The sequence below is a fragment of the Haliaeetus leucocephalus genome, unplaced genomic scaffold (assembly GCF_000737465.1).
Source record: "Haliaeetus leucocephalus isolate CR32 unplaced genomic scaffold, Haliaeetus_leucocephalus-4.0 Scaffold395, whole genome shotgun sequence".
Classification (NCBI taxonomy): domain Eukaryota; kingdom Metazoa; phylum Chordata; class Aves; order Accipitriformes; family Accipitridae; genus Haliaeetus; species Haliaeetus leucocephalus.
In genome coordinates, this window is record NW_010972831.1 from 2,202,261 (window position 1) to 2,224,610 (window position 22,350).

Consider the following 22,350-nt stretch of genomic DNA (forward strand, 5'->3'; position numbering starts at 1 on the left):
AGCATGGGACCCACCTTTGTGTCCCAGTATCTGCTGCATGTGCTCTGCATTCTGCTCTAGCAGGCCCCCCCCCCAACGAGCATGCCAGCGTAGCGAAGGGGGTAGCTTCACAGCCCCCCTGCCGTGGGCTTAAAAATGCACTGGCTGTAATTCTTTTCCCAATGGAGGCGTTTAGTTGAGTATGGAGACAGTATGTCTGCTGTCCCAGATGACTTGACAGCCCAGCTTCTCCTGGGGCTTCTGCGAACACATCGTGTTGCGTTGGTGTTTTTTTCATCCCATTTGAGGTGAAAATGTCTTGGTCCCACCAGCAGCGATGCCCCTGTGAAGCCATGCATAGGTCGCGTACCCCCAGAATGGGAGAAGAAATGCCAGGGCTGTAAGTGCTTTGTGGAGTAAGCCGTGTTTTGTTAGGGTTGAGCCATTTTAGTGTTGTCTCACGTTACGTATAGGAATGATAGAGAATAAAATCAAAACAAAGCAAGGTATGTTAAAGCAATCCTTTAATGCAAGGAACAATTCTTTACCATGAGAAGAAAACATGTCCAAAGGTACTGTAAAATGCGTTCAGACCATGAATTCTTCTATTAAATGAGTAAAGTTTGGTAGTAAATTAATACCACTTTCTTCCCAAACCTCAAGTGCTTACCAGTCAAGCACCTGACTCTGTTTTTACTCTATGGTGATGTTCAAACACAAGATTCTTTTTCTGTTGAGAATACTACAGAAGCAATGCTGCTTCTTTAGATGAATTACTTTGTACGAGAACTTCACAACACAGCAGACACTTCTATCTTAAGAGGACTGCACTTCCTGAGCAGTGCAAGGTGAATAGTCTGCTATGCCCCACTTCATTCATGGGAAATTTTTCCATGAGCTTTTTAAACATTCAGAAAAAGTGTCTGTATATCCAGGAATTTCCAGAATAAACTATCTGTTGTTTTCGAAAATAGTTACAGACTCTTGTCCCCATTGAGTCCACCAAAATAAATTGATCAGAAGTCTGTAGACTAAGAGGTCCAACAAAGGGTGTAGAAAAATATATATAAATAAAGGAAATTCCTCTGATTCTGTGTGTTCATATTTTACAGGCTCCTTATCTGGTTGCTTTCAAACTTTTTCCAAAATTTTGTGGTTTGGCAGAAGTTCGTAAGGGAGAAGCTAAGATTAAATGTAGCCCTTCAATTTATAGCTAATTACAGCCTTACTCAAGAATTCTTTCTGATAGAACCATTAATATCCTTTGCTTAAATTAGTGGCATTAATGGCATATGAATTTTAGACTTAAACCATAGTTTTAAAATGTGGTTTAATAGTAGTCTTTGTGATCATTTATATTGAAATAATGTAAAAATTTGACCTTCATCTCATTAAAAACAAGAAACATGTTTGAGTTGCACTTTTACCTCGTTTTTTTAATTGCTTTTCGTTGTGAAAAGGCAATGAAATATTTGTGTAGCAGTGCAAAAGGAGGGGAATGTTTCATATCTGAGTGAAACTGCTTTGTAGGATGTGTGAAATGAGATACTTCATCTCATCTTAGCTTTTGGTAAATGTTTCTTTTACAGAATATGAAATTTGATGCTTTGTGTTGCTTTGAGGAGATACTTTACCATTAAAAATGCTGCTTCATGTCTGAATAGCTTAGGTGATATCCTCATTTTGGAAGTATATATGCATGTGTTTAAGTATATGTGTAAGTACTAGCAGGATTGGATTTATAACCAGATGAGGGAGGTATCGTGAACAGACTTTCAGCGATTTGATGAATGTTTTGATTGGAAGACGGTTATAGTCTTCTACAGTTTATGACATTTACCCTGCATTGTAATTAATTCTCGGTTTCAGCTTTAGTCAGTTCTAGGTACAGAGGTTAAGAGAGAGAGCGCGGGGGATAGACTGAAATCAGGGATGAAAACAGAGAAGTTCCTGATAGTTTTTATTAGACCGCAGCACCACAATATTTGTACAAATTCTTGAAATGATTTGAAAGGAACAGGAAAATTGCGGGGCTGTTATCCAGAGTGACAGTACTGGTGAGGCTGGTAGGGAAGGGAAAAAGGTGTTTGGCTTTTGACAAGAAGGTGGGAATTTCAAGCAAAAATGTCAAGAGGAGTTGAGACTCCTGCATAGAAAGCAAGATCAACAGAGTCCATGTGGTTAAGAAGTTGGTAGTGTGTAGAGCAGCTTGCGGCATGTGGGCATCTCTGAAGAGATGGAGCCTGCTTGTGACAGTCTGAATTCTGAAGGGTCTGAGGTTGATGGAGCAATGCATGCATGTTCTGTGTGTCTGCAGCTGTTGCATGCAGCTGGCTTGGGAAACTAAATCAGTAGGAATGTGTGTTTTCCCCTGTATAATAAGAGCTTTTAACACATAGAAATTTGCAGTTTTGCAGAAGACAAGGAAATCTGTCATTGTGCAATTAACAAGATAAAATAACATGATAAGCTAAATTAGTAAAGGCAAAGCACCCTATTTAAGAACTGAATTCCAGCTAGCAGGTAGTAGGGTTTCTTGTAATGTTGATAGCTTTTACAAATTAGATACCGTACTTTAAATACAAGTCAAACAATTTCAGTGAATTTTTTTTTAACTTGAAGTCATACTTTGATATCCATATTCTTCCAATGTGTTTCAAGAATAAATTTCCTTGATAACTGATGTTTACCTTAATTGGAAATAATATTCATAATACCTGCCTGGACAACTTGTGTTGTGTAAATGAATACATTCTTGTGTGGTTTGAGCTATCAGTAATGTTTTTCCTTTTGCAATATGAGAGAAGGGAAATGTCATGGTTCCTCCATCCCTGATTTTACGTCTCCAAATTCTGCCTGTGTCTGTGCCCTTTTGCTAGGCAGAGCTTTCTTATGGCGTCTTAAAAAGGGTTTCAGTAGGACTGACCTACTTAGCTTTGCTTGATTAATTAAGCTGCTGCATTCTGTTCATTGATGATGGCACTGTATTTGATAGCCATTAGAGGGGGTTGTGCAGTCCTGAATATTTGAAGAGATGCCTTAAAAATGGAATTCAGATCCTTCAAAAAGGAAATTTCAAAGTGGCTAACACCTGCGTCCTGTCCCCTGCACCTTGTGCTTCTATGCTCCTGTTCTCCCAGTCTTAGCATTTTCTCTTTTATTAATAAAGAGGAAGCCGTCTCAATTTGCAGGGAAAGTAGTTGCATTACCCAGTGTACTTGAACCTTTCTCCCTCTCCCACAATTTCTTCCTCTTATAGTAAGTAGAGGAATAAAATGTTAATTGGAAGTTCTCAATATGACTTACTTCTTTTTCTAGATTCTGGAAGTTACAGTCAGTCTGGGGGCCAGCAGAGGTATGTGTGGGTTTTTTTGCTGTTAGCAATTAAATCTGCAAAGTAAAAGACCATTTAGTATTCCCAGCATGATGTTTGAATCTTTGGGCATGATACAGTGTTGATAGGTTTTTGGAGTTTTGGGTGCAGAAAGCTTGCTGCCCTGGGCCTTTATTAAGATGTCTTATAAAACAGGAAAAAAAATTTATATTCCTGAAGAGAAGACAATAAGCAGGTTTAAAGTGGAATGGCATCTTTTATTAGTTAAAAACTTTTGTAATGTCATGAATATAGAGAAATATTTTTCACATGGCTGCCTTAAACTATTCACTAAGATTTTAGTCAAAGGTTACACAAGTGTAAAGATGATGGGCCATATAGATGTAAAATTTTATTGTTCCATTTTATTTTCCTGTTGGAGGGAAATTTTTGTTAAAACCCTCTCATAACTGTTCGTAATTGTGAGATTTAAAAGCCAGTTCATAAAAATAGCTCCAAGTTAGGTGGTGGGGGGGGTATTTTAATCAGTGAAACAAAAGTGGTTTTGTGGAAGTATGAAAATCACGGCTAATACTGATGTGCTAATGAAAATCATAAGGTTTTATGCATATAACGCTGCGTGAGTTTGAGTTTATATCCGAGTATGATATGAGTTTCAACACATGGTTCTTCTGTCAGTTCATGAAGTCTTAAAGTGGCAGAATAACGAGTAAGTATAATCTAAAGCTAGTGCATTTTCTGATGATGATGTTATTGTTGAATAGTCCAACAAATACCAAATTGACAGTAATTGATGAAAATAAAATTAACTTTGTAAGAATATACTAAAAAACTTAAAATGCCTTGGTTCCATACAATAACGTTTTCTGTGATTCTGAAGAATCTGTCAAATTACAGTACGCCCAACTTTCATGTACTTGAAATTTACACTTGAAGCAGAGCGGAAATTAAAATAAGCTCTTCTGGCTTCTGACAGTCAACTATGGTAACCATTAGTTTATTGATGCGGTTCTGATAAGCCTACAACAGCACTACTTGGATTAAACATCTATTTTGGAATGAAAAGAAACTTAAAATAACACCAAAATACCTTTAGTTTCCAACCCATCTGGAGGGCACTGTAAGCATTTACTAAATGCATTCTTCTCTTACAGCTATTCGTCCTATGGCAATCAGAGCAGTCAAAATTATGGACAAGCACAGGTGAGTTGAAAAAAAACATTGTGTCTTTCAAAGCAGATGTTCCTTGAGTAAAAATAATTGTTCCTGGGTGACCATATCTGGACCAGGAAGAAGTCCATTCTCAGCTGTGCTTGATGTTTGTAGTTGTGTCTAGCAAAGGAAAACCTTAATTACCTGCTGTGGAAGTTACACTTATTTGAGTACGTTCTTGAAATTACAGGGATATTCTGGTTATGGGCAGAGTGGAGACAATTCCTCCTACGGTCAGAACTATGGAAGCTATCATGGGAACTATGGACAAAATCAAACAGGTTTGGCTAGCTTGTTACATTCATTGTCAGTAATTAAAAGGTGAATTTTTACTAAAAAATTTCTTCCTCAATTTCCAGGTTATGGACAAGATTCCCAGGGATACGATGATGAATCCAATTATGAAAATCAGAATCAGAGCTCATACAACCAGCAGTCTTATGGCAGTCAGGGGCAGCAGAAAGGGTCGTCTAGAGGGTAAGGAAGCCGAGATTAACGGTATCTATTTAAAGTACTGCCTAGACTACAGCTATAACAAATTTCCTGCTATCATTGCTAAAAAAGGACAAACATCTGAAAATCCACATTCTTAGGACATTTTTAATGCATGAAAGGACAGGAGGTGAGGGGAGAATGTTTCTTTATATAAGAAGGATGGATGCAGTTGTTTTGAAGTCAAGCTGTACGGGGAGATATGCTTTAGAAAGACTTTGGATAGTGACTTTAATGAAGAATGGACTTGGTAGAGAGTATTTTGGTTAGGAAAAATATGTATTGAGTACCTCTCCAATCACATTGTTTTGCATAAGCTTACAGTACTCTTTTATTAACTTCGAGTAAGCTGTTAGCAAGGAATTTCTTAGCTGTTCTTAGATTTGCAGACTTCTTATCTGATTTAGAATGCCTTTTGTTGGTGAAAGAAGAGGAAAGGATTCAGAAATGTCATTTAAGAAATATACTTTCTTTTTCCAATTAAGTAGGTTTCTCAAAACACCATGTTTTTTATATCCTCATCAATAACTTAAGTGTTCGTATGCATACTGCACTCTGATTCAGTACTTTACACTATTGCAAATGTATTTTACTTGTTAAGTGATGTACTTGAATCAGTTTCAGGAGGATTAATGATACAACTTTGAAAGTATGTTGGAAAATACAACCCAATTTCCCATAACAACTTACAAGGCCACTTGGTGCTAGGATACCTTCATTATCTAATTTACAAGCATTGTGCGTACACCCCAAGGTTACTGCTCGTATTAGATCTTTACTGAGGATCATGTGACATCTTTAAAATACACTGTCATGTACTAAACTTCATTCTTGTGTCCAAGGTCCAAATATTTTTGTGGTTTTTTTGCAAGCTGATAAAACAATCTGGACTTCAGCAAACCTGTGCTTGGTTTCTGTGTTTGTAGTTATTGCAAAACATCTTAATATAAAACAGCATGGTCTTAATCTGTTAGCAGTAGGTGTTGTTACTCAGAATGTCTTTTTCACATCCCTAAAGAAGGCAGGTGCACAGTTAAGTTTTGCTTTGCGTTGTTTTCTGAGCATTAATTAGAGCTGGACAAAAGGACAGAACTAGGCAATAATGTAGTTTTTAACTCTGTAGACATCTAGGGAAAAATGCAGTATGGCATAGATTCTCCAAGAAGTTGGTTTTGACCAAGAAAATGAAAAAAAGACATTGGAGGGTAATGTTCAATGTATGGTTGTAGCAAGTAAGGAGAAACTGAGAAATTGTAGCAACTTTAAAGAGGATGGCCACAAAATTGTAGTGCTCGCATCCTAAGTGAAGGAAGGAAGGAAAACCAGCAAATAGTGGATGCTCTGACTGATGCTTCCTTCATTGGTGAGGGTGCAAAGGCTAAAGTAGAGCTGACCTCTTTTTTTTTTTTTTTTTTTTCCTTTAAGTGAAGATATTAACAAAAATCTTTGCAAGCTCTTTGCCACTGGGTTTAGTTATGTTATAGCTAAGATCTAGGCTAGAACTGGGAGGGAGCAAATTAGACGACATTTACATGGATTGGATATTTTGAGATTGGTTGGACCAATGTACTTCATCTTAGAGTGCTTTGAAAAGCTGGTGGAAACTTTCTGTAGGCTCTTAGGTTTTTTTTGTTTGTTTTTCTGAGACATTTTTGGCTAGCAAGTGAGATTGCCAAAGATTGGAGGGTGGCAAATGTAGTGCCTCGTCTTTTGAAAAAGGGTGGAAGCAGGGAGGAGGAAGAGAAGAAAGGGTGGCAGAGGTCAGTGATTAATTTCAGTTACTGAAAAAATAATACAGTTAAGCCACAACTAATTACCCAGGGAGAAAACAAAGGTATGAGTAACAGCCAGTGTTTCCTAGATGCAATTTATTTCTCATAAATCTATATAATGTCTTGCTATGAAAGGGGAACCCCACTGGAACTGTTCTGTCATATATATCTAGATTTTCAAAATACTTCTGTTTCCACCTTGGATGCTGAAGTAGCCTAGGGAAGTGTGGTGTAGGTGAGATTTCCTCGTGGTTGCTATAAAGTTGTTATTAGTCAGAGAAGGGTTACAACTCCCTTTTAGAATGTATAGCCACATTGTGTTGGAGTGTCCTAGATGTGATGTTGGTCAATGTTTCTGATGAAAGTTGGTGGGATTGCATATGTAGATGGCACTAAAGTGAGAAGAACTACAAGTATGTCAGAAGACACCACAAGAGTTAGAAAAGATCTTGGCCAAATGGTAGAATGCCCAGAAAAAGATAAGGTTGCAATTCAGTGAAAGGAAAATTTTGGGATGCTTTTTTTTTTTTTTTTTTGTAGGTGGAAGTATTAGCTGCACAATACATCATGAGCAGCAGGTGTCTTCTCTGCAGTTCTGTAGAGAAGGATTGGGCGTGTAGCAGCTCATGGGCTATGCATCGGCCAGTGTCATGCTACTGGGGAGAGGGGAGAAAGGAAGCATTGTACTGGGATATCTGAAAGGAGTGATGCTCTTAAGTTACATTTACAGGGGAAACTGAGGATGTCTTGAAAGCAATGGTAATGTAGTTTTCTGCCTTGCTTGTATTGGAAGCCAGATATATCCCAACAGAGATGAAACATAGAGTATTTTCATATCCATATGCCAGTAATGACTGGGAGGTAACTGTGACTAGGAAATTTTAGCAATGTCATGAATTTTCAGCCATTATTTTGTTCTCTGTTCTGTGAACATTTAGCTATTAATACAAATTCTGTTTATTTTAAGTGGAAGAGGCTCTTACGAACAAAAGTCAAACTATGGTCAGCACCAAAGCTCTTATGACCAGCAGTCAAGCTATGGACAAAACCAAGACTCTTATGACCAGCAGTCAAGCTCATATGACCAGCAGTCGGGCTATGGCCACCAGAGCTCATATGACCAGCAGTCGGGCTATGGCCACCAGAGCTCATATGACCAAAAGTCAGGCTATAACCAGCACCAAAGCTCATATGGCCATTCTCAGCAATCCTACCAGTCTCAGAAGGGAAGCTATAGCCACAACAGCCAAGGTAAAATTCACAGGTTGAATTCAGTATTGGCTAATAAAATTGAGCAGAAACATGGTGAAATAGTTGGATTTCCTTCCACAGACAGCTGATTTGATGCATAGTTAAAGCTCTTTTTCTGTGTTGATATTCTTGGGGAATGTTTTATTTGTTAAGACTTTGAAAACATTATGCAGAGATGAAAAACTGTTGGGGCCCCAAAATTGTTGCATTTGCATTTGTTGGAGGCAGCCTTGCAGAGCCCAGCTCCCTGAGTTCTGCAAATTCTAAATGAAATTTTCTTCTAAGCTATTTTCAGCCTTCTTGCATGGAGGTGACATGTCTTGATCAGTCATGAAGAGCTTTTGCACTTCACATTCCAGCTTTATGCTGTGTAGGTGAATTCCGAGATAGAAGGAAATAAGAAGTTTTATCATCAACCCTTTTTTTGCAGTAACTTCACACAAGTGGCACAACCCACGCTCTTTATCCTTGTTCTGTCTTCTGTTACGTCTTTTGCAAACCGGGAAAGCTACGTGGAAGTAGAATGAAGAGTGTAGTCTAGACAATATGTGTTTAATGTTTGGAAAATGGAGTGTAATGAAAGTACAGAGTGTTTACATTCTGAGATGCCTCGTGGCCCTGGAAGCCAAGGGAGATAACTGGAGCAAAAATCAAACTTTTCTCCATTACTTTGTGGTGTAGATAATCTAAGAGAGATTTAGCAGTTGACACTTTCCAGATTTAAATGGCAGACTTGAGGAGGGGGAAAAAAATTGTAGGGTGGGAATTTTCACTGCACTGCAGTTTGCACTACAATTTACTCTTGTTTTGTTTTACTCATTCCTCCAGATGATCGTCGTGAAAAGAGTAGGTATGGCGAAGATAATAGAGGATATGGCGGGTCACAGGGAGGAGGTAGAGGGGGATATGACATGGATGGAAGAGGTCATATGTCTGGATATAGGTAAGTGATCTCATTCCAGTGCCTGCAGTTTCTTACCCTTGTTTCTTATTATTTAGCGGTTTTAAATTTTTGTTTACTATACGTCTGTTCCTAATGTGGTTCAGATTTAGATTTCTAAAAATGGAAGGTTTCTAAAATTAAACCTTTCTGCACTGCATAGAAATGCCTAGGAAAAGCTTTTAGGTGCAGATAGATTGAGACCAAGCATTTGATTGTTAGGACAGATAGCTGCATTTTATTTACATGAGTTGTAATACAAAAACTGCCTTGAGCCCATCCCTTGAAATAAGGTATTTTAAAACCTGTAAAAATTTATTTTCAATGACAAGAAACCCAACAGCCAGGGATTGAGAAATTTTTTTAAAATTAATGGCTAAGGTAGCTAACATTTTAGCAGGGAATTATTTTGACTTTACAGTGACAGATCATTACACTAAGTTTGGCTAATTATCTTTCTGCTTCCTAAATAATTTAGGAACAATTTATTAATAACATTACTTGTTATTTACTATTTTTTTCAGTTTTAAACTTCTATTAAAATACACTTTTTATTATTGGTTTAGCTGTCAGTCTAAACACGTTTGTTTTAGGTAGATTTTAAATACTAACAATACTGTTACCCCTTCTGCCATTGCCTTAGGCCCTGTTCCTGTCAAGAAAATTTATGCACATATTTAATTTTGTGCTTGTAGATTATTTCATGCATAGGTCTGAGAGATTGGGACCTTTGCCTTAAATCCTATTGAATTAGGCCATATGACATTATTATTTCTTAATAAGCTATCACAATTTGCTTCCCTTTATGTACCTCTTTGAAATGGTTGGGGGTGTAGAGTGCTCATTGATGCAAAGTAAGAATGTTGAAGCTTCCAGTGAGCTTTGAAGTGTTGCTTGTCAGCGCCACTTATCCTTTAATAGGCTGCACAGTTCTGGGTTATTGCTAGAACTCCAGATGAAGAACTCTAATTATAATTGTTTGAACTGATATAATTTAAATAAAACAATCCAACAGTATGTTAAGACCAGGTTATTTTTTTAAAGTTTTTATTTTTAAACTATATTTAAAATTTGACTGCTTCTAAGGTGGTCCCAAATTGTACTTCATGGCTTGCTGTTTTGATACATAGGTGGACCCTGTCTCTCCTAATTAGGTGTGGTAGCACAATTACAAAAGCATATTAATCGTTATTTTGTGTTATAGTTTGCTGGGGTTTTATATAATATAAACTGAACTAGCAAAGTAATTTCTAAGTTCATTTTCAGTTAAAACTGAACAGTTTTTTAAAATTAGCTTTCTTGTGTGGATGAAGGTTTTCCCTATTCCTGTGATAAAATCTGGGTTTTTAAAAAAATTGTTAATAGCTGAGCCCTTTCCAGTAAGAGGAATGAATGAATGTGAGCTTCAAAAAAACATACTTTTGGTAGATTTTATCACTTTGAAACAAACTTCTGGCTTTGCAAGATAAAGTAAGATAAATTAATGTCTGTGAAAATAAAGCCTCTTCCCATCTTTTTCTGAAATGTAAGAAAAATTTTGTTCACACATCCATGTAGATAATAGTACTTTAGTGGACTTGAAAGCCAAAAGAAGGAAAGGACTGGAGGTGAATGAATAAGTGAGGGAAAATACAGCAAAGTGTGAAGTCTGTCCGCTTCTGTGAAGTGATGCAGTCTTTAATGCCGTTTGCAGTGAAATTTTTCTGAAACTACAGTGTCTTATATGTTTATTCAGTCTTTCTGCATAATTATGATGGAGGATTCTACTTCTGACATATATTTTACCAAAGTCATGCTTATTAGAAAAGTGTGAAAGGTTAAATTAAATAACAAACTGTATAATCAAGGGGATGTAATCAAGGGGAAAATAACTTCTAATAAGGTAAGAAATCATGTTTAGTTCTGTGAAAATGTGGGGTTTCAGGGTAGTTTTTTGGTTTTGTTTCTTTGGGTTTCCTTTTTTTTTTTCTCCTTCCCTAAAAGCAGCTTGTGTAGGAATGTCAAGTCTATCTCCAGTAATTAGTTATCATTTTCAGTTTTTTACTTCGATCACATTTTAGTGCTTAACATTAAATTGTGGAAATCCCACAGCCATCAGGAAATAATCTTATCTAAAAATCTTGTCTATACAGATATTTGTACTGCTGTAATAACATAGGCTTTGATTTTTATTGTGGTTAGAAAATAATGTGTAAATCAGTTCTATTAACATAAAAAAAATTTGTTCTTGACATCACAAAAAAAAATAGCAGCTAACTGGAGATCATGAATCTCTTCTGTGTTAGCAGTAATAAAAATTTTGTCTTGACTGGCATTTAAATGCTGGGATAACTTGTTGCAGCTTGTTGTTCATTGGTAAGGGCGTTACCCAGCCATTGGTGTTCTTACAGCTGTATTGCCTAATCTACTCTGTAGTGCTGGGCCATCAGTGCATCCTGTTTACTAGCATCATTGCTGACTTGCTGCTGTTCTGTACTGGTGATACAGTGACTTTGGCTGCAACTTCAGTTCTCCCACAAGATTCTTGTGAGTTGCATTGGCCTGTATAAACTTACCCCGCATGAAGACCTTTCACAGCAGTCTGCAAGTGCAAAAAAATTATTCTGTAATACTTGGGGCAAAATCAAATAGCATTTTTAAATTTTGAGAGCTTTCATTTCTTTGAATAACCTTTATAAAAGTACTTCAAAACTTAGTTGGTAATGTTAAGGCATGAATTGTTATTCTGAAAACCAGAATGACTTGAATATGTACTGTAGTAAATGCTTTCAGCACTCATTTTTCTTTTGTGCCTGTGCAAAGTCATGCAGCACTGCGAAGAAAATATCTTTTGAGAAATTACTGTTCAGGTTCCCTAGCTGATATTGTTATGACAGAGAACAGTCATTTTCTTGTGTGTCAGATGTTCACTTTTTAATCTTACTAACTTTGGGTTTCAACATTACTCTTTGGATTTATTTTTTTTAATGGTCTTGAATTACTTCTTTGAGGATTTTAGTAGAATTTTTGCACCCTTTCATTCTGAAGCTTGAAAAAGTTGATGATCTTACTAATTTGTATTTTGGCTAAGAAGCAAAATATTTTGTTTTTTAAAACCCATAGTAGAAGAGTCTCATCTTTGAGCTCTTTCAGTTAGAAAGCAAGTACACCAGGTCTTGAGAATGCAGAGGTTTACTCTAAGTTATTCTTCCAAGTTTCCTGGTAGAGTAAGTCACCTTTTTGTTAGAGTCCTCATCCAAAAGGTAAGGAATTAATTGCTCATTGTGGTTGTGGGACCGAATTGTTTTAGTTAAGCGTGTAAGTGTGAAATAGAGTAGCAATACAAAGCAGGTTTGTTTTCTTTCATCTTGGGAAAGCTGTTCAGGCAGTCAAGTAGCTATACCTGTGACACTACCCTTTTAGAGTCTGTGGATTAAATGGAAGAAGCTTTGCCCTTTAATCTGCTCATGCAGTCTGTGTTGGTGGAACTACATACACGCAGTTTAGAAGAGGATTTACCATTGCATTAAGATTTGTCATAGAAATCCTAACTTTGCTCAGCATAGATTTGTTTGTTTGTTTGTTGTCCTCTTGTGCAGATTTGATGTTGATACACTATAAGCAAAAGTTACCTATGCAGCTCAATTGCTAAATTAGCTATTATGATTGGAAATTACCTTATGGTGGTACAAAGAAACTACAACTTAGTGCAAATGGTTTTTACAGCAGTGCGGTTTGTGTTCATAATTAATATTTTGACTTCTATATGCTTGAGCTTAGCCTTATATAGACTTTGGAAAAACATGAACAGAGGCAATAAATATAGGCAGACAAAAAGAAAAGCCATCTGTCAGTGACTTTATGGGTGCACTAAGCATTCCTTTCTTGTTTGTAAAAATACATTCTTACATGTAACTCCCACACGCTTGGCGAGACATAGATGCATGTTGGAGGCTGAAGTTTGCTTTCTGAATTCTTAGAACTACCTCTGCCAATATCTGATCATTTTTTTTAAAGTATGTTTCTTGTATCTGTAATGTTCAGCTCTCCATGTAACTGTGCCTGTAATTTAAAGAGTTATTCCCAGCTGAAGTAAGCAATGTTCAGATGAACTCCATTTACACTCAAGTAGGTGATGTTTAAATATATGACTGAGTATAGGAGAAAAGAACATCTGATGACGTTGCTTTCATAGCAGTAAGTTTTTGTCACTATGAATGGTGCCACATACACATTCTGGCTGCTTGCAGTTCAGCCTCTTATTTTATTATCTTTGTTGGTGGCATTGCTGAATTTTAGCTACCTCTTTGTGATTCTAACGTAGGATGTTAAAACCCCAAACTCCATCTGGTTGCCCATCTATTTGGTCTGTGTGCAAGACTGGTAAAGCAATGTAGATTGTGAAACACTGCAATTTTATTTTCCACATGTTCTATGACAATAGTATGGGAACTAATTCAGTTGCTGAGATTGAGCCTTAGAGTTCAGGTCTCAATGAGGCATTAATCCGAGACTGTGGCATCAGCTGCTTGCAGCCAGTTTCTGTGTTTGACTTCACTTGCTGCAGCGTATCCACATGCCTCCTGGGGATCTTTGGTAGCTTTGCCCAGCAATCTCAGGAAGTTAACACACTGCAGCTTTATAAATCACATATGAAATGGGACTAAAAATGGAGGAAAGCGTTAATCTATCATCAAAGGTATCTGTCACTGAATTGATGCAGGTTTTTGTTGGGTTGGTCATGTGAGACTAAGCAGAAGATAACATGCTGAAGCATACTTAGGCAAAAACATTTCTACAGAAATTAATTAAACTAATTAAAAATTGTGGATTGCACTTGTTAGTGCAGGGTGCAGAATTACTACTGTATCACAAAGTTAGAAATTAGGCATTTGATTGTGACTTCCTTTATATTTTATATAACCAGCTCTATCACTTCTCAGAGTCACAGTGCACACATTTTTACCCCAGCATCTTAGCAAAATCCTCACTTCCTGTAAAATCCTAGTTGTGTTAATCATAAACTTATTATCTGTATGTTTTTAGGCTGTTGGGTTTTTCTAATTTATGTCTCTGCTGCTGTGTACTTTCAAATCAGAAAACATACATGTTCTGGATAATGCTGTCGTGATGAATTGGGACCATATTCTAGGGTTGGAAAACTTTGATAACATTTCCATGGTTGATGTATTCACTCTTATTATTTCTGAGTTAAGATCCTAGAAGAGCAGGCATCCTACTGAAAATTGTTGTGTCATAATGAAAATTTTTTTTTTTTTTTTTTTTTTAGCTGAAGTGAATTGGAGGTAGCAGAAAGATATTTACAGTAAATTATATGATCACCATTGTGGTTTTTATCATCAGTCCTTGAAAACAGCTAGCCTCAAATAAAGACCAGCTCTGATGTTGCATATAAAATTAATTCATTTTACCTCTTTAATGAGCAGAATGAATTACTTACGAGTAAATAACACTGCAGTTTAGCATTCAAATTTTTTCTGTGGAGAAGCAATTTAAAATCTGCAGAAAAAACTTATTTTAAGAAAAGTCCCAGTAAAAGTGATAGTCTGGCATGACAAATGTCTAATACTCCTTATATGTACTGTCACAGAATGTCAGTCACCCTTCAAAGAATGTCTCTTAGTCCAGTTTTGATAATATCTGTTCAAACCTTATTTCTTTTTTGTCCCTCACTTTGGGCAGATTTTATCTCATGAATGTTAAGTAAGCAGTACCCTCCATTCATGACTTTACGTTTGTTGTAACAGAAAACAGATATACAGCGTGCCAAAGGAGTTTCTCCCTAATTTTACTTCATTGTGTGTTGCTGGGGTTCATGTGTCCCATGTTTGGACTCTGATGTGTTGGCAGGTAGATTGAATTAAACCCCAGAGTGACTTCCAGTTGTAAAGCACATTGGTGAAGAGGCTACTCGTACTGGCACAATAGTTCCAGAGTCTGGAGATAGCCCTCTACATCAGGGTTTGAACTTACACTGGCTTTATCTTAGCTGCTGAATGTGAAAGCTGTCAGGATTAGGTGAACCTGCCCAATTTTCAGGTGGCAGCAGTGTTGCCACATGGAGGAGGGCAAGCGGGCAGTTGTACATGGCAGTATGAGACAGTCTTTCTGACACTTGGTTATTGACTTTCTAAAAAATCCATTGATTGTATTTTTCCTGAAGGCTTTGAATATCGATTATATTGTGTTCATAACATGGATGCAATTAAAAATGCTGTTGTGAAAAATCCTATTAGTATGAACATTTATATTGAAAAGAGTGAGGGTTTATTTTCATGCACATAATTGGAGGCGTAATGTCCTGTTTAAAATCCCCTTCTAACCTTTGAAAATTGATGTGTGTAATCTCTTAACTTGGTCTACATTTTGTGCCACAGGTTTCAGAATGAATGAAATAAAACTTCACGGCCTCTGCTTTTGAAGCTCACATACACACACCTTCTCTGTAATGTCAAGTGCTAATAGTACAGTAGGTCCCCACAGACCCTTTCTCAGAGAATGGCTGATACCGCTAATTTGTCCCCCGTATATAAATGCATAACAATGGAGGTTAATTAACATTAGCTCTTCTTACTTCTAGGAAAGTACTAAAGTACTAATTATTCCAAAGTATCAATTACATCTACAATAAAGCCCATTAACCTTCATGAAAATAATGTTTCTGTATTAAAACCCAGTTTTTAATAGCAGTCGTTTTGGCTTATGGGATGGGAGGAAGTTGAAACAACGACTTGTGTATGGGTTAGTTTAAAATACTCTTTAGGGCTTCTCCTCCAGTGCAGCACCCTGTGAGATTATTCACTTTCATGTAATTTAATCTTTGAACGTGAATGAGTAGTGAGGAGAACATAGAGATGGTGCTTTAGCTGCCAGACAGTAACTCTCAACTTGTGATCAGTTAACTGTAGATTGAGCCTTGGGCTCAGCACATAGAGACTTAAGGAAGAAATCATTTCTTCAATTTTTCCTCTGCAGTGGTGGTGACCGTGGTGGCTTCAAAAATTACGGTGGTAAGTGCCGAGTATCCAAAAATGTTTCAGTGGAAATTCTTTATAAATCTAAAAGCCACCAATATCTTGTTACTATCTAGTAGAAGCATTATAGTGTTTTGGTGAGGCTGGTGTGTTCATGAGTTTTAATAGCAAAACTTGTAGCAATAAACTGGATTTCTACTTTGTCAAATTGCATGAAAGAATTTGTGGAGACAGTGACGTTCACCGGATTTTTTTTTTTTCTTTTCTTTTTTTTTAATTTTTATTACAAATGCTTCTTAGAAAGGTACTAGAGGTTAAAAAAAAAACAAACAGTGGTAAACTGCTTGGTGATCTGACAACCAGCATTTGCAAGATTAACACCAGCATAGCATCAGTGTGGCAACTGCCACACGCTGCAAGTTAAAGAACACGTTAACGCACGTAACGTCCTACAGACACCTTCTGTTGAACGTTTTAATCTAAATATTCTCTAAATCTCTGGTTAATGTTTTAGATCTTAGATGCATTACATACATACTTTAAATATTTTCTTGTCTCTAAAAAAGTCACTTGAAAACGTTTTGCTAAAAATAGTATTTTTCTTTTTTTTTTTTCCTTTTTTTTTTCCCTTTTTTTTTCTTTTATTTTTTTTTCCAACCCATTTCATAGGTCAAAGGGATTATGGACCGAGATCAGATGCTGGTAAGAAAACAAGCAGTGGGTGGGAGTGGATTGTAGCTTTTAGGTCACTGCTTTTAAAATGTATCTCTACAAGGATGGATGTAGCTGCAATTCCCATGGCTCAAAAGAAATCTAGCTGAAGCTTGTCTTCCTTGAAAGAAATTTGTTCTATTAAAAAAGTGCATGTGAATTTTTGGATGTCGTTTCATGCAGCAAGTAAGAATTTGCTGATGAACTTTGAATCTGCTTGAGCCAAGCAGCTGCTTTCACTGTCACAACACTTCTGCTAAACTTGTGTTCTTTAAAACATATACTACTTTGATGGGTTTGGGTGTCCTAGCTGCTTGGACAAGTTGAGTGCGTGGCAGACAGCCGGTCAGCTGTCTCAGATGTACTGTAGCATATGAAGGTGCTGTCCATGCATTTTTGAAGTTGATGGTGTTAACTTCAAAATTATGCTCTCTGCTCATCTTATTTCATGCAAGATGTCTTTGGGATTTAAGGATCTGCTACTGGGCAGCATAGACCTGAGCTTAAAATGTTGCTTCTGTTGCTACCGCAAAAATGCATGGTAAATGTAGCTTATTTTTTCATAGATTCAGAGTCTGACAACTCTGATAACAACACTATCTTCGTGCAAGGACTTGGAGAGGATGTTTCAACAGATCAAGTAGCAGACTATTTCAAACAAATTGGTATTATAAAGGTATGTGAAATGAGAAATCATTGGTAAGAAGGAAGAGAACTTGGGGAGCTACTGTATTGGAAATGTACTGGTGTCATTCAAGGCGGGTGCTTCTCTGACTCCCCGACAGTTGTAGATAATATTTTTATCCGGGTTCCCAGATGACAGCTCATTTGTAAGCTGGCAGCACTGGCAGCTTTTTTCTAGTGACATTTAGATTGCTTCGTATCTCTTCTTTAGTCTTTATAACTCTTAACACAGACACTCTATCCGTTGTACCACTCTTACACTTCAGCAAGTATGCTTCTGTGTTCTATGACTGTTTCTTCTGTTTCTGCAATTCTAAATTAGGGCTTTCTGCACATGACCTCATTTTTTGTTAAAACTGGGCCCGTCATTACTTCATAGAGAACAGCTAGTCAGTATCCTTTAGTCAAAAGCATCTGTTTCTGCAGGCTAGCAGAATCATCTTTCTAATGATACTTAGGTGTTACAGTTTATGCTGTGAACTGGCTTTACCAGTATTTCTCCTATGCCAAGTGTACAACTTTTCTTTTCAGACCAACAAAAAGACTGGCAAACCTATGATAAATCTTTATACAGATAAGGATACTGGCAAACCAAAGGGAGAAGCAACAGTATCTTTTGATGACCCTCCTTCCGCTAAAGCAGCAATTGACTGGTTTGATGGTGGGTGAGAGTACCTGTTCTTTTTGTTATTTATGAATCTAACAAGCAGTGGAAGAAGCAAATCAATAACCTCATTAGAGACCCATGGTACTTTTTGTTTGGCTTTTGGTTTTTGGTTTGTCTTGGGTTTTGGGTGTTGGGGTTTTCTTTGGTTTTGGTTTTGTGTTTGTTTTTTTTTTAACAAAGACTTCTATTTCATGGTATTTTGTGTGTGCTGGCTTTCTCTCTCATTTGGTGGAACAGCAGCTAGTGATTAAGACCAAAAATGTGTAATGAAACCATTAGGGTTTGCTGCTGTACTTCAGTCATCCCTGCACAAAGTGTGAGAGATGGTGTTCATGTCACTTGGGAGAGCATAACTTGTTCAGACCAATAGAGCTGTAATCTGTGTTAGCAGCTGGAGGGATTTCCTACAGTGTTAGTATTGATGTTATTAGTGTTACAGTAGCATTTTTAGAGTTTGGGAAACTCTTTAATCTTGATGCAGGAAATACAGTGATACTCTTTTGTAGTAGTAAACTTGAGGCAGGAGGGAAAGTGCCTGCTCCTGTGACCTTGTGTGTTTACAGAATTTTAATAATATTGGGCAGAAATAAAAGGACATATTCTGCATCTGGTGTGAAATGATAATGCATAAAAAAATCTGGCATGGCATGCTGTTTGATGGGTTTGCTAATAAAATGCAAGTTGACTTTTGTTTAGGAGGGTAAAGCAAATACGACTGTATTAGACACACATGCAGTCCTGTTTGTTCTGTGATAAACCTTGTATCTATGGAGAACTGAGACTTTGTATTTAAAAAGTTCATGTTTTTCACTTCCTGGGGAGTATTTAATTTTTGTGTTGGCTGTTGAATTGTACAAAAGCTGTGTTGCCTGGCTTGGGGGAATTAAAAACAGAGTTCTAACATCCAGACTACTTACCCATGAACATGGCCAAAAATGTTTTAAATATTCTTATGTGTCTAGTTAAATTGCAACTTACAGATCCCATGTAACTTAAGAGAAATACCTGTGGGTTTATGGAGAACCTAACAAGTACCTCAGTGTTTGTCATCTCACATTTGGACCAGTGTGTTAAAAAAGTAAGAGATTTACTCCAGACTCCCTGTGTCTTAAGAGCTTTGTATTCAGTTGTATGTGCAAATCACTTCTGTTCTCCTGAACTTGCTGCTGTGTTGTTGGGAGCTGTATTGATCTTTCTCTCACTTTCTGTCTTTCCACAGGAAAAGAATTCAATGGCAATGTTATCAAAGTTTCTTTTGCAACTAGAAGGCCTGAATTCATGAGAGGAGGTGGAGGTGGTGGACGTCGAGGTGGGACTAAAATCTGTAGAATCCTTGTTTTTGCATAGTTAAATGCTTTTTAACTATTATTGGTTCATAAAAGAGAAGTTGACTTTGAAGTGGTGATTCGTCAAAGCCTTTGGGATTCTGCCATGAAAGGGAGTAATAAGGATTGAACCAAATTAAGTAAACTGAAATCTGTAACCTCTTTTGCGGAGCACAGAATTTATGCTTTCCTTTTGAACTGGAAAGTCTCCAGATTGTGTCTCAGCATTGCTTTTAAAGAGATAGTGTAACAGTGATGTTGAGGCTGTACAGGTTGTACAAATATAGGTGTGAAAGCCCAGTGAGTACTTGCTTATTACAGCAAAGCCTTGAGATGCTCTGATGTTTCCAGATGGTATTAAGCAGGGTAAATGATTCAACTGCTACTGACTTAGAGCAGCAGTTGGATATCTGACTCCTTTAATTAAACAGATGTTAATCTCCCTGATTCTCTGCATAATACAGTTTTGTCAGTAGCCCACTGGATATTAATTTCCATTTTACAGGAAGCATGCTTTGTGTGGTGGTTGTCAACAAATTTTAGTTCTTAAATCAGGCAGTTTTGTAGGCTGATAAAAATGCTTCTTCAAGAACTTCAATTGGTATCAAAGTTCTTAATCTTTTTGATGCACAAAGCAAGAACTGTGTTGTCCCTGTGCTTGTGTCAGATGCATCCTGGCATTAATCTAGACAGATTTTTTTGTTGTTGTTAAATTTTTGTTCTGTGACTAAGTCTGGCCATATGTGATTGATATTATACATTGTTAAATCTTTATGAAATTTTATTAATGCACATAGTGGATTTATATTTACCCATTGGCAATTCAAGCAGATCAAGTTTCCTTTTACTGCTGAAAAAGAATTTGTAAAAAAATACATGGTGGAGCAAATTTTTCCGGCTGCCGTGTGCTAGCCTTGCTTCTTATTTTTCCCCATCTGCCTAAGTTACAAATCTGTCCATATGAACATGTGTATTTCAGCTATGCAGATACATTAATTTCAGGATATCAAATGCTGTTGAGATTTGGTGGTGGCTGAAACTTCTGTTGTCATTTGCTCAAGTCTTCTAGCTATCTTGTAGCTAGTAGTAAATCAGCTGGTAGATGCTGAATTCTACAGTGGTACAATTTTTTGTCGTTGGCACTACCTGCTTCTTTCAGAGTTCCTAACACGGATTCAGAGGCTTGCCTAGTGGGGTTATATATATTTACATTAAACGCTTACTCCTTCTTCCACCTGAAAGGTCTGTCATTTGGGTTCTGAAGCCGGTGACAGTCTTTAATAAATGTTTCTCATGTACAGGTCATAGACACTTCCCCTCCTTTATTCTGATTATAATTTTGTCTACAGGTTCACGAGGTGGATATGGAAGAGGTGGGGGCTTCCAGGGTAGAAGTGGGGAACCCAAAAATGGTGATTGGGTTTGTCCTAACCCGTAAGTGTCATTTTAATTGGGCAGTGGTGTTTCATGTATGTTCTCTGAGTTTCTTAGCATCTAACTCTGAGGAATCCTTGTCTTTTCTAGGGCTTGTGGTAACATGAACTTTGCTCGCAGGAATTCCTGCAACCAGTGTGGTGAGCCCAGACCAGAAGATTCACGTCCATCAGGAGGTGTGTAAAAACAACTGCATCTCTTCTGAAGTGTTAGAAGCATTAATGACGTCTGCAGCTTTTTGAAAAACCTGGCTGATGTGTCGGTTTGCATTTTCCTCCAGATTTTCGTGGGAGAGGTGGCTATGGAGGAGAAAGAGGGTATCGAGGGCGTGGTGGCAGAGGCGGTGATCGGGGTGGCGGCTATGGTGGTAAAATGGGAGGAAGGTAAGCAGTTTCTTTGCCCTTGCTTGGTTGTGTAGCATACAGACTGTGGAATTGATAGGGACTGTGGGAAAAGTGTGCTGTTTATGTGTGCACGCACAACTGTGCTATGAAAATATTAACTACAGATTGGAGCTTCCTGAGAAAATGAGTCAGTTTGCCTGTTGAGTGTGTTTTGTGAGCATTTTTGGATAAGGCTATCTAAACATAGAAGAATACACAGAAGTCAGCGTAGAGATGTTTGCTTGAAGGAACTATTTGTTATTTGCTTAAGTGATTCCTTATAACTTTTTATTTCCCTTTCAGAAATGATTTCAGAAATGATCAGCGCAACAGACCATACTGAAGACCACTGTGAATGTTTTGTTTGTCTTCTTGATGCGTTTGATAGTGAAATTGCCAGAGTTTTGCCTGCCGCTTCACCCATGGCCTCTTTGGATAGTGGAATTGAGTGAAACTAGATTTTTATTTTGGTGGGAGGGACTGGGGTGGTTTGGGAGGATTTTTTTTAAGCAAGACATTGAAATTTAATCTTGATTTCAACATTCTCCTCTTTTCTTCCCCCCATACCTTTTGAACAGGGCCTAAGAAGGAAAAGGATAAACTGTAAAATATTGCCAAAATATGAAGTGTTTTGTAATACAACAATAAATGCTGATTGTTTTATTTGTGAAATCTTACTGTTTCACAATTAATTCAGTTGCATGCATTTCTTTACATATTCCCTGTCTTCCTGTGATATGAGCTAAGTAGTAACTAGGGTCTTGTTTGAAATGACACTGCTGCTTTGACCCTAGCTCTGTGCTGTTTGCAAACAACTGCAGTTAAGTCGGTGGTAAGCCTACTTGCTATCATTGCCCTTTATCCCAGACTTGCAGAGTTGTCCCCTGCTCCTGTCTTACTTCCCTCTGAGACTGAAGTCCTGTGTTGCCTGCGTTTCCTGCTACGCATGCTTTGGTGTGCCCTGCAGCCTTCATGAGGAGCAGGCAGATGGCAGTGTGTTCTCGTGCTGCCATGGAACATATTGTGTCCAGGCCAGGATAGCTCCAAAAACAAGGGGGGGTGGCTTAAAAAAAAAAAAAAAAAAAAAGGTAATTTGCTACATATTGCTGTGCCTTTTAATTGCTGCTTTTGAAGTGTGGGTGATAGCAAACAAATGTGTGCAGCCATTTCATCTTTGAGATAAGATGCAGGC

At 37.4% G+C, this 22,350-nt stretch overlaps 1 protein-coding gene across 4 annotated transcripts in view; it reads left to right on the top strand.

Moving 5' to 3' along the window:
• The window catches only part of TAF15 (TAF15 RNA polymerase II, TATA box binding protein (TBP)-associated factor, 68kDa), a 22,789-nt gene extending 959 nt beyond the window's left edge, over nt 1–21,830 (top strand). Inside the window, exons 2-16 of one of the 4 annotated variants that reach the window (XM_010573550.1) lie at nt 3,298–3,334; nt 4,468–4,516; nt 4,716–4,806; nt 4,885–5,002; nt 7,757–8,040; nt 8,869–8,983; nt 15,956–15,990; nt 16,624–16,656; nt 17,232–17,341; nt 17,881–18,010; nt 19,236–19,325; nt 20,691–20,775; nt 20,866–20,951; nt 21,056–21,158; nt 21,462–21,830. In XM_010573550.1, the coding sequence (XP_010571852.1) occupies nt 3,298–3,334; nt 4,468–4,516; nt 4,716–4,806; nt 4,885–5,002; nt 7,757–8,040; nt 8,869–8,983; nt 15,956–15,990; nt 16,624–16,656; nt 17,232–17,341; nt 17,881–18,010; nt 19,236–19,325; nt 20,691–20,775; nt 20,866–20,951; nt 21,056–21,158; nt 21,462–21,501 (1,406 nt within the window). In that variant the 3' untranslated portion in view covers nt 21,502–21,830. Of the gene's footprint in view, nt 1–697; nt 828–3,297; nt 3,335–4,467; nt 4,517–4,715; nt 4,807–4,884; nt 5,003–7,756; nt 8,041–8,868; nt 8,984–15,955; nt 15,991–16,623; nt 16,657–17,231; nt 17,342–17,880; nt 18,011–19,235; nt 19,326–20,690; nt 20,776–20,865; nt 20,954–21,055; nt 21,159–21,461 lie in introns of those variants that run through there. The other 3 variants (XM_010573549.1, XM_010573548.1, XR_774742.1) reach the window with 3 other exon arrangements.
• The last annotated feature ends 520 nt before the right edge of the window (nt 21,831–22,350 follow it).